Source organism: Arachis ipaensis, chromosome B05, assembly GCF_000816755.2.
Source record: "Arachis ipaensis cultivar K30076 chromosome B05, Araip1.1, whole genome shotgun sequence".
In the NCBI taxonomy this organism is placed as follows: domain Eukaryota; kingdom Viridiplantae; phylum Streptophyta; class Magnoliopsida; order Fabales; family Fabaceae; genus Arachis; species Arachis ipaensis.
Genome location: NC_029789.2, coordinates 114,121,940 through 114,134,340, shown reverse-complemented (window position 1 = coordinate 114,134,340; position 12,401 = coordinate 114,121,940). Strand labels below are relative to the sequence as shown.

Genomic DNA, 12,401 nt, shown 5'->3' with positions numbered 1-12,401 from the left:
ATAATTGAAAAAAAAGTTTATTAAAAAATTATTTTATAAACTTAATATCATTACATATTTAAAAAAAAATCATTCTGCAATTTTGACATCAGTTGAATAATAGTTGCGACATCTTTAATTATTTTTCTAAAGGCAAAGGCTATTTATTACTCACTGAAAAATAACAATTGTTTTCAAATAGATGAGAAAAGAAATAGGGGGTCTCCCAACGTGTCACTTACAATAGTGACAAAACCAAATAAAACAAACGAAAGGGTAAAGTAGCTAAAGAAACAATTAAACCAAAGAAAGAAAGAGTAAAGTTGCTAGTAAGGAAAGCAAACAAGGACCCATGTGAGACCCGCTTCGAGGAGTTTAGCAGCAAGTTTGTTCGATTGGTGGACCATATCTGCAGCCGGTATCACTTCCTTCTCAAAGGCGTACTGATTCTGCGCTTTCTAGCAATTCCATAGAAAACGGCAAAGAGAGCTCGAAACTGGCGACCGTCTGTACCCAAGGATGAGTTTGAAATCATGTTTTGCCACCACTCCTTGAAGGTAACTACATTATACTGCCAATGGCCTCTCTTAATCGAACTTAAGCTCCAAATCGCAGTACAGAATGGGCATTAGAAAAGACAATGCTGGATGGATTCTTTACTAGTCAAGCATCTCGGACAAATGGGTAAAGTGTTACAAAATCTGTTATGTACAATTTTATCACCGAGAGTTTTTTATTGAGACACTTTCACAAAAAAAATCTTCACCTTATGAGGTATTTTTAATGTCCATGACTCTCTCAAACTTTGTGATTCTGAAGATACTGGGGACAATGAGAACTTGGAGTGATAGAATGAATAGGCTATTTTGTACGCGTCGCTTGGCAATTTTTCTTCCACGCGTACGCACCATGTACACGTACGTGTCGCCATGCGACCTCAATTCCACGTGTGCGCATCGTTGAATGCATTCCAAATCCTTGATTTTCCATGATTTCTCTACTTTGAATGCTTTTCTCTTCATTCCTTTGATCCATTCCTAACCTTTTCAATCCTGAAATCACTAGCAAACACATCAAGGTATCTAGTGGAATCAAAATCAACCAATTAAGGGCCTAAAAAGTATGTTTTTACACTTAAGCACAATTTAGGAAGAAATCATGAAACCATGCTATTTCATTGGATAAATGTGGAAAAAGTGAATAAAATCTACCTAAATTAAGCACAAAATGTACCATGAAATAGTGGTGCATCAATATAACCCAACTTTCTTTTTTTTGCTCCATCTCAATCCAATGCGGTAGCAAGAGCCATTGTCCAGAATCACCTTGACATGGTTGTGTCTGCTAGGAAATGCACTCTCAGCAAATCTAAGGGGAATGATCTTGCAATTGAGGACGACAGAAAATCGAAAAATTTAAACAACTTGTTAGGAATTTTTGGATAAGGTTTAGTAATGCATGAAAGTAAAAAAGTTTAGGATGATTACCACGGAACTGTTGTCAACCTAGTTGGAAGTGAGAAGCTTAAGGTAACGATAAACATGAGGTCCTTGAATGTTTGAGTTGGGGCCACCAGTGGTTAATGGTGTAGCGTATTGGTTCAGTTCGACCTTTCCGGTAGGGTGAGTTTGTAGTTTAGTAATGGAACAAACATGATTAGCAGTACCATTGCAGTATGGGGATACCTGTTGGGAAACTTGGGTTGGATCCTGGCCAAATTGGTTGTATTTGTTAGGCATGGTATGTAACGTGCTGGCAGCGGAGTGGTTCAGGTCTTTCTGAAGAAAAGTTTTAGACAGCGGAGTAGCACTGAGGAAACCATCCTATCCCTGGAAGCCTGTGAGCTGAAGATCTTGCTTGTAGACAGTTTTCATCTCGAAGGTGTTCCCAGTGGAGGCAAGGGAAGGTATTGTGGTAATGGGATTATGAAGAGTTTTTTGTACAAAGCTATTTTGCAAATTAACTTCTAGAAATGGCATATCTGCATAGTTGGAATGAACCAAATCTGAAGGAGTCGAAACTGGTGGCATTTGTTGGGCAGAAAGGTGATTGGTTGGTGGCTTATTTTTGTGCAAAAGATTAGAAGTTGGATATGAGAATTCTTTTCGCATCATGAAGCTGTCTTTGACCTTTATAACAACGAATATGTCCTCCCCAACGTACAGTAACTTCATCCAGCTACCATGGCCGAGCCCGTAACATGTGACCAAATTATGAAATCCATGGAGTATGTAGCCAGTAGAAACCTTCTGCTCAATGATAGCTCAATTTGATTGTCATTCATGTCTATTACAATAATCCTATCTCGAAGAAGTTCCCTATACTTCCTATAAAATAGGGAGGGTAACTCATGTGTAACCTGAAATTAGAGATTAACATAATCATAAGTTTTTTGTTTTTCAAAAAACAAAGAGAAAATATATATGAATCTTTTGGAAGCTATTTATGATTCAGGGGTGAATAAATAAGACTTACAGCTTCGGGATCCACATGAAGATAAAATATACGATCCTCGTCAAAGTTCGCAGGAATGAGCCTACTCTCTTCCATGGTTGGTAATAGTAGAGGTAGAAATATGTATGGAACTGTTGTGATAGTTAGCTTATGACTATTCCACTGGCTCTGACAAAGTAACCAGCAATGTCTGGCCAGGCTTAAAAAATGTAGGTATGGTGTTTGAATAGGATAGTTATAAATATATATTAGCTTTCCAAAGAAGAAGACAGGTACATGAAGCCACTTTACATATTTTATCTTGGAATAGTGTGAACAAATGTAGATAAAGCACCGTTTATAGAAAGGAGAGATCATGCACAAAGGACAGTTGTGCTCTGATGGAGTACGGTAAAAAATATTGAATAGGAATTCAATAGGGATATAGGGAAGTAATAATTTCAAATAGATCAAATAAATCAAATAAATATATCAATAAAGGATGTGCCACACATCATTCCCTGATGCCAGTTGCCAGAAAAGTAAATTTGTGTAATTTTAGTGAACAATAAATTTTAGCTTCTATATTGAATTAGAAATTAAAAATTTGGAAATGAAAAAAATGTACATAAGGGTATATAAGAGCTCATATCCTATACTTGGGCCTCCTGTCTAGAGTGCTAGTTCATTTATTGACATGCAGAAAATTTGTTTCATATACATGCTTTAGTCACTGTTATACTAATTGGTAATTTAAATAAGGGGAATGCTAGAGGGACAATGACTTTGTTGAACAATATGAACAACTACAAATCAAATAAAAACATACTACACCTCCAAATTAACCCTCTAAATTTTAATATTAAAATAACCATCCGTACACTAGTAAAATGAACATCCGATATATCTATTATTTACATTGTTTAATATTTTCATTGTTTACCTATACTTTTCCTTTAAATAAACTATACAATTCTAAAGACAACCGCATAAGGAATGTATATTATAAAATGATAAAAAAAAGTGACATCTTTTTTAATGGATATGAAAATGATAAAAAAATACATGGGCACATCTTCCATGCATTGAATCATTATCCAAATTATTTATTATAAGTATTAGGTTATATACTAATTTAGATTTAGAGAGTAGGATGCAATTATTAAACAAACACATTACGATTGGATTAAAGGAACCAAACATAAGAAGCAAGCACATATCATACATATTGCTTTTGCTCCACATACATAATTAGCATTACATGCACACAATTACTCGCATGGTTTGATTGCATTAGACCATGCGTTATTGGATGACATAGCTAAAGGGAAAAAAAAGCAACGACATCATTTCATTAAAGGACACAACACAAAACCATAATTATACGCAACATTGATACTGGGAAATATACTATGATACTTGAGCTTGATCAGTAGTCCACCATATATTTTGCTTGAGAATCTATCCAGACTAATCTTGGTAGACTTTATCAACTCTGAGAATGCCATCTTCGAGATTTCTACACTTCAATGATGATCCATTAGCAGAGTCTGGATAAAGATCAATGAGTTGCTTAGACCATCCACCACTAATAATGTTTCTCTTGGGGGTCGAGAAAGCATCGTTAGAGTTGTCCACCAAAGTCTCAACAGAAGGAGAACTCGTGCCCTGCATTTTAACTATTTTTTAACTAAATATCACCCCTTAATGCTCAAATTAACGATTTTCACCATTTGATAGTTACCTTTGACGTGTCGGTGGAAGCAGTTTGCAAGCTCAACAGTTCTGAGTGTTCCATTGCAAGGTTTGGCTGCACCAAGTCAGACGTATAAATAGGAATATCACAAAGGTTTAGCATAATCAGAGAAGTCATCAAATAAGTAACCTGGTATATATCATGCTTTCCTAAAAATTTTGTTATAAGAGATATCTCATCCATCAGCTTCATCACAATGACCTTGCAAGGCTAGAAAGAATTTAGATCTTCCATCTTGACAGAAACCTTGAAAAGGAATTTCTTACCCTTAAAGGAATTGAGCTCTGTCGGGTATTCCTCATTTACTCCACCTTGATTTTGGTTTATAGGTTAATTAAAGAATTGTATAACAATATTTGTAAAAAATATAAAAGGAATAGCATGTGTTTATATATACATAACTCTGTATGCATGTTTTAAACATTACCCTGGTTAGATGTGCAAGCCTCAGGTCAGAGGCAGAGATTCCAAGAAATTTGGTCGCTTCCTTGTCATAAAGAAGGAATGCAGCCGTATCAATATCATCAGCAACCTTCATATTAATGCTATACCTATAAAGGATAAGGTGTTACAAAAGATACATGGATATTGCATAAAGTTGTTGAATAAGAGCTTGAACAAAGGGTTGACTTGTATACCTAGGTGTGTGAGTGGTTGGATAGGTGGCACACTTGGCACAATAGTAGGAATCCTTAGCCTCCCTTAGTGAATGAAAGTAATGCTTACAACTTTTGTACCACCAACCGTTCTTGGGGTCAATTGCAATTACAGTTCCAATTGTCACAAAGCTCCCATTCTTAAGAATAAACAACAATCAAACTCATCGCATAGTTGGATTTGCAAAATAAATACCATAGTAGTTTATCAATGGATGCCTTGAGTTCAGAAATGGGTTTGTAAATGGAGTTGTTGATGAGATCATCCTCCATAGAGTACGCTGGCTCTGTAGCAATTTGGGATAGTTGGTTTGCATGTGGAACCGCAGCCATGATGACGCTTAAATTTTTGACATTGTACATGAATTTCATTAATCTGTTCTAGTGTATGAGTCTCAAATTGATTCAAACGACACGGTTAGATGTATTACCTCTTGCGAAAATCCTTAACCTCTTGGAAGTCCACATTGATGTAGAGAATTGAATTATGATTGGTATTTGATATGCCCATTGCATCTGTGCCAATTAAGATATATAGAAATAACTACACAATGACAGAATCAGAACATGCTTATTGTCTAATTTTCAAAGCAATTACATGAAGTGCAAATGTCCCACCCTAATAAGAGCAATTGAATTGCAAACCTTTAAAGAGGTTGAACTTAGTGATGTTGGCTGCTCTTCCATGTGATTGACCAACTTAGTTGCAAAATCCTCCCAAAATGTGCACCTAATCTTGCCTTTTCCCTTGTTTTAAAAGTATGAAGGGAAGATACGTAAAGCACACATGAACAAAACAAATCCCACATGAGATACACTTGGAGAGTGGGTAATGAAGTGAGTAACAACTTTACTAAGAAAATATATAACACTAACTTCATGTCATCAAGCTCGAGAACAATGTAGTTGCACTTCTTGCCATTCTTAGTAAATTGAATTATGTCACCCTTGCCAGTAAATAGACCAATAACATCTGAAACAAAATAATATATAACAATTAATCACTAATAAATAGACATTAATGAATATATGTTTCAGCTTTGATTAAGCTAATTGGAAGATTGGGATTGATTTTCGTCATACCTATAAGATGCGACTGAGCATTTGTGTGGTTCAGTATTAGATCATTAGGAACAAAACGAAACACATTCCCCGGAAATAATGGATTATGTACCATCTGAAGTTGAGTATCCCTCTTGAAATATATCCTACATGCATGATTAGTGGCCTTGTATTTCTGGTCATTCAAGGAAGTTAGGAAGTTGACAAGTTACATACGATATAAATTTTTCCTCTGATAACTCATCTTTAAATAGCCTCCTCTAAGTGTAACACCCTAACTACCAAAGCTCACACTTCCGGCTGCGCGACTCTGATAGTTCGGACATTACGACGACTTTTATATTATTTAATACTAAAATATGAGCCTGTTTAAAACTTTAAATCGCAATACCGATCCAAAAATACTTTCATCTGATATAATACATCCATAAATACCATACAACTCACAAAACTCATAAAGAGTACATCCATATATATACGTACATATATATAAGTAATATTACAAACATAATCCAATACAATCCCTATCCCTCTTACAGATTATATCAAGATAAAGGCGAGGGTACAAGAATAATAATCTAAAGCAATACAGAGCATCTCAACAACAACTAGATAAACTCTTCATAACTTCTGCGCCCGTATCCTGAAAGGGGAAAAATGTAGGGAGGGTGAGAACATCATCCTCGAAAGGGTTCTCAGTAGAGGGTTTTTGGGAATTACTGTAATAGGATACGTGAAGATAATCGCACCAGTGATTAATAACCGTCTTATGCCTCTTTTCAAAAACAACGATTTACAGTAAAAGTAAGGTCGGAAATCTTTTCTGAAAGAGGAACCATTCAATGCTCAAAAACTCAAAGCCTTTCAAAACGGTTTATCTATGCAGAACCAAAATAGCCTTTCATAATTTTATTCCATACCAGAAACACAAAACCGAAATCAACCATCAATTCATCTCTTTCCAACCACGGCCCTAGGCCCAAACAATCCAACCACGGCCTTAGGCCCAAACAATCCAACCCTCAACCAAATAACCACAATCCAACAGAGTTCCAGTTGCAAACACAGATAGGAGGATGCAAGCACAAACAAACAGTTATTGCAAGTAGAACAATTAGCAATTAATCACATAGGCAAACTAAGTACAATATGCACACCCAAACAATGTCACATAGATGCATATGATGCATGCCTGTCCCTAGCGGCTGATGATATCATCTGTCGGTTATAGAGCCAACCCGACAAGTCCTGGTAGCTAACCATTGGACTGTCCCTCTGTCGTGCATCCCCAACTCGAGTTATACTCATCATAAACTTGATCATAATCATGATCCATATCCATCACCCTCACTGGTGAATATTTATACATCACCATCACTGGTGAATATTTATGGGGGCTAGCATCTCCACTAAAACTTGGACTTTGCCACCCAGTTCGGGTCCCAACAAAACCATTCCACAATCCTTTTCCAACCGCCCAAAATCCAAAATCAATTCAAAATTAAACTAAATCCAACAGTCGCCTCATTGGCATATCTCAAAGAAACCGTTTCAAAATCACACCAATATCAACCGAATTAACTCATTTCCAAAGCTTTAAAGAATCAGTTCAGCGATAAGTCATTTATCAAAACCAAATCAATTAAAGCAACCCAGGCTGAATTTCAAGAGTATTCTATCTTTCACATCATCAAAATAATTGACTCAATTCAAACCAATCCTCAACGGATTAAACTCATTTCAAATCTTTAAAGAATCAACTTCAAACATTACATTTCACAAGCCACACAATAATTCAGCCAAACCAACATCCATAGTCATTCGAGTCAATTAAATAGTACATAAGGCAGATACAATCACCAAATACACAATATCTCACATCAGTACCCATATGTAATAATTCCAATAATAAACTATAGTTTTTGGAAAGCGCCCCTACCTCAAAACGCAATTCCATAACCCAAACGTCTCACAGAGTCCTTTCTGCCTCAGTCCGAAATCAACAACCAAAACCTCAGCTCCCAGCCACTTTCGCAATAACCATAGCAACACTATTCGCAATATATAATAATCAGGACTCGATCCCACGTTACCAAAACTCATTCATTAATCAAACACATACGAATACTAACGCGAGACTTTTTGAAACATAAACACTCACTGAATTAACAAAACGAAGCAGCCGCAGTTCCATATCAACCCAGCAGCGGCTCCATCAGTAACCCCAAGTGACAATCGCGAGCAAAAGTCCCGGTGACGGCAACTGTTACAATCACATGGCGTTAATAACCTTTCCGGAATTCCGAAAGAGCAGAAACCGAACTCAAAACTCTTACCGGCGGTGGAACACAGTGGCAGCAGGGTCTCAAGTGGCAGAAGCTCAGCCCAGAGCTCCGGCGGTGATCCCGGAAGCCACATAACCACTCCCGGTGGCCCAAAGCACGGTGACTCAGCCTGTTCCTCTTCCTGTAGCAATTTCCGCAACAACATCACAAGCCCAAAGAGCAGGGAGTGACAGAGCTCAGTCACGGTGAAGCAGGGCGGTACAACGGCGGCCACGCACAACCCCTCAAACGGCAGTGACGCGGACACAGCTCCTCTTCTCCGTGCTCATCGGCGACGCGTGAAGTACAAAGGCAGCGTCTTTCCTTTCTCAGCGGACCAGAACAACAGAGACAGAAGGGTTCATCTTGCTCCTCTCTCGCTGTTGGCAAGGATGATGACTACACGAGCTTCAGTGGTGGTTCCCGGCGACCTATCATCTGCGGCGGCGCTGGGCAGAGACGGCAACGATGCAAGTGGCGGTGACGGGCTTGGATGACGACGGTGACTTCGCAGAAGAGACTAGGTGCGGCAGATCCAGGCCATCACCCCTCTCTCACTCGCGAACCCTCTCTCCCCGTGCTTCAACTTCGACGGCGGCGCCAGGTGAACCAGCGGCGGCGACGATAGCACAGACGGCCGAGGCAGCGCGACGAAGCTGGCTCCATGGTGCTGCAGCTCAGGGACGGTGACTCGCAATGAGGACAGGCGACAGCCTTCCCAGTGCCACTGACGCAGATTCCTTTCTCTTCCTCTCTTTCTGCTCCTGTGTCTTTCTTTCATGGAAGGGAAAGGGGGAACCGTGTATGTTTGGCTGCTGGGACAGGGAGGGAGCAACAGGTAACCGGGTAGGGTTTTAGGGTTACGGTTTTTGAGTAAAATTAGGATTAGGGGTAATTTGGCAATTTCACATAAAATTGAGAATAATATAGTACTTGAAATCCAATTTTAAATCCAACACTAATTGCATATAGAAAATACTATTTGCTCACCAATTTTGCAAATTATTTTCAATAAAATATCCAAATCAAATAATTAGGAGTAATATAATTAAATCCTTTATTTCCTCAAAACAGTAGTATTAATATTTAAAATATTACTTATCTAATCCAAATCATGTAAAACCCCTCTTATTTCATAACTACCAAAATTATAATCTGAATATAGAAAATAACCCAATAATTATAAAATTGGATAATAATCATAACTCGTCTCAAATCCAATAAATCAAAACTTGCCTTAATTATTTTTAATAAAATGATTTCCGAAATTAAGGCTACAGAAACACTGAATTTGAAATTAGCTAATGATAGCCCTTTTTCAAAGGTCTTGGGTCTTACACTAAGCATTCCTGATAGTGCACTGAATTCGATCACCCTGGAAACAAAGCTTGGTATTAAATTGATATCAAACTTATACATGAAAAAAAATTATATTCCTAACAAATTAATCAATAAAGTTAGTTAAATCAACAAGTGCTAGCTCATAGTTGTTAGTTCACCACGTGATCCATGACCACCAATTCTAAAGTTGGATTCACGTATTTTTGCTCAGTAGGAGACAATGACCATATTTTCATGACCCTCGCTTTAATCCTCAATATTAAGTGGTCTGAAGATCCCTCAATATCCTTGAGGTTGTTGTACGTGGTTGTCATTTGTAACCAATATATGTGGAGCTGTAAAGAGTTTTTACTTGAACTCTCACTGGAGCGATGCTGGAGTATTCATATGAGTGATGAATTTATAGCAACACGTAACCCATAGTGGTGGTGGGAGGTGCCTGATGTTGTAGATGCTAGTGACATGGTAGTTGTTTATGTACACGCAAAATAGCAACCTTTCAAAAAGTCACTACATTGACCACAATACATAAGGTTATGAACAACAGTACAATCTCCTCAGTTATATTTTCAAAACACCATTTTATTGGCCCGAAACATATAGGACACATGACATGATTCAGACTTGAGGAAATTATAAACAGTGTGATTAACTATTAATTTAAAAAATTATGAATATAAAATCAATATTGCACTAAGATATAGATGTGATCGTCATTGCTATAAACAAATAAACAAATACACTAAATACATAGCATGTATATTGTATATATTGTATATAGTATATATAACTAATCTAATGTAAATCTAAATCTATATCTAATATCTAAATCTATATAATTTCAGTAGTGGCAGTAAATTAACTCCTTTGTAATTATAGACATAATTATTAAAATCCTAATTATTATTATTATAACTGTATTTATTATTGTAATATTGTACATTATATATAATTGAGCTAATCTAATCTAAATCTATACAATATCAGTAATTATAGTAAATTATTTCTATTGTGATTATATATATTATAATATAGTATCATAAAATATAGGTTTTATTATTCTATTGGTCTCTATAGTTTTGTAAAATTTTTAACTTAGGTCTCTGTACTTTTTTTCTTTTAATTGAGTTCTTACACCAATTTTTTTTAATTGGGTCTCTGCACTTTTTTTTTCTTTTATTTGGGTACCGGCACCTATTTTTTTTAGTTGGATCCCTATAAAATTAAGCCAATTATTACCAAAAATGACCTAATTGAAAAAAATTGGTGTAGGAACCTAATTAAAAGGAAAAAAAATATAAAGACCTAACTGAAAATTTCGCAAAACTATAGAGACCAACATAAATAATTAAACCTATAATATATAATATATAATATAATAATTAAAAAATTTCAAAATAACAAAATTAAACTAGAACCTAGGACTTAGAATTACTAAAGATCATGCACACATTCAAGTAAACTAGCAGAAAACAGGAATATAACATAATAAGAACGGAAGGAATATAGAATGAAAGGAACTCAATCACCTCAGTTATCCTAATGGCCGTCTCATTCTTCAGGCTATGCTCCTCCGTGAAGATGATTTGCCTCCCTTTGCTTCCACTAAAATAAAAAGAGTAAACACCCAATCCGGTCCTTGTCCATTTTCACGAAGGACAAAGCGATCCCTGTCCAAAAAAAAGGGACACTTCGACCCTCAACCTTTTTATTTTGGGACAATATGATCCCTCTGTTTAAAAAATTATTTAAATAATAACAAAAATTGATTTTGTGGGGGTTTTATTTGTATTTTGTAGGGGGTTTTAAACCTCCACAAACTATTAACAAGTTTGTTTTTGAAAAATTCCTTCACTAATGGTGGTTAAGTGAAGAAAAACTATCGATGAAAATGATGCCGCAAAAAAAAGTAATTGTAGTACAAATACCTTTTAAAAGAAAAAAAAAATATCGAATAAGAAATGAAAAAAGAGAACTTTAATGTTGATAATATTGGTATTGGTGATGATGACAGTAGAGCAGATAATGATGATGATAAAGCAATAAAAATAATAGAAGTAGGAGCAATAATAATGAGGATGAAGAAGGTAGTATGTAGTAATGATGATAATAATTGGTTATATTATTGGAAATAATTTTGTAGAGGTTTAAAACCTCCCACAAAATATAAATAAAACCCCCACAAAACCAATTTTTATTATTATTTAAATAGTTTTTTAAACAGAGGAATCATATTGTCCCAAAATAAAAAGGTTGAGGGTCGAAGTGTCCCTTTTTTTTGGACAGAGATCGCTTTGTCCTTCGTGAAAATGGACGAGGACCAGATTGGGTGTTTACTCTAATTATTATTATAATTTAATAATAATCAAATGATAATAAAATAGCAAACCTTTTTTAAGGATAGTCATTGCAGTCAGAGAGAGAATGAGAGGTGGAGAGAGAGGGGTGGAAAACACCGGGAGGGGTAGCACTAGGTTTTTGAATAGAGATCCTAGGGTTTGGAATCGAGAAGAGTATCATCGTTTGGAAAATGAGTCATTTACTATTTTTGTAAAACACCTTCCTGAAGATGTATCAAAAAAGGAGCTATATCAGTTGTTCAATTGGACTGGACGCATAAATGATATCTATTTATCTCGGAAATTGAAAAATGGAAGGGCATACATTTTTGCGTTCATCCGGTATACAACAAAGGGTAGAGCCTTGAAAGCCATTGCAGAAATGGATAGAATGAGGCTATGAGGTAAGGTTATTTCAGTAGGAGAAGCTCGTTATCGACGTACAAATGAAGTGAAGAATGTTCAGAGGCAGAAGGAGACGAATGAAGCCCAGAACACTGTTAAGGTTAAA

At 36.2% G+C, this 12,401-nt stretch overlaps 1 protein-coding gene and 3 long non-coding RNA genes across 5 annotated transcripts in view; all 4 read right to left on the bottom strand.

The window, feature by feature from the left end:
* LOC107643846 lies at positions 1,249–3,170 on the bottom strand. Its single transcript, XR_001621133.2, has 3 exons — positions 2,455–3,170; positions 1,467–2,338; positions 1,249–1,361 (listed from the first exon to the last, which is right to left on the bottom strand). It is a non-coding gene; the product is annotated as an uncharacterized LOC107643846 (long non-coding RNA).
* On the bottom strand, positions 3,572–6,191 carry LOC107643845. 2 transcript variants are annotated; one of them, XM_021124281.1, is made up of 9 exons: positions 5,908–6,191; positions 5,703–5,797; positions 5,470–5,574; positions 5,256–5,340; positions 5,034–5,164; positions 4,807–4,966; positions 4,596–4,719; positions 4,157–4,222; positions 3,572–4,080 (listed from the first exon to the last, which is right to left on the bottom strand). In XM_021124281.1, exons 4-9 carry the CDS (start codon positions 5,333–5,335, stop codon positions 3,883–3,885), a joined length of 759 nt encoding a protein of 252 aa, XP_020979940.1. In that variant the 5' UTR covers positions 5,336–5,340; positions 5,470–5,574; positions 5,703–5,797; positions 5,908–6,191; the 3' UTR covers positions 3,572–3,882. The 2 variants fall into 2 exon arrangements, with proteins under 2 accessions (XP_020979940.1, XP_020979941.1); XM_021124282.1 differs by lacking the exons at positions 5,703–5,797; positions 5,908–6,191 and having other exon boundaries at positions 4,807–4,869; positions 5,033–5,164.
* LOC110272263 lies at positions 6,440–9,043 on the bottom strand. The gene is made up of 4 exons (XR_002363389.1): positions 8,223–9,043; positions 8,048–8,149; positions 7,826–7,937; positions 6,440–6,529 (listed from the first exon to the last, which is right to left on the bottom strand). It is a non-coding gene; the product is annotated as an uncharacterized LOC110272263 (long non-coding RNA).
* The window catches only part of LOC110272264, a 9,052-nt gene continuing 6,203 nt past the window's right edge, over positions 9,553–12,401 (bottom strand). Inside the window, exons 2-3 of the long non-coding RNA XR_002363390.1 lie at positions 9,710–10,061; positions 9,553–9,585 (exon numbers count right to left, since the gene is read on the bottom strand). This is a non-coding gene — a long non-coding RNA (uncharacterized LOC110272264). The remainder of the gene's footprint in view (positions 9,586–9,709; positions 10,062–12,401) is intronic.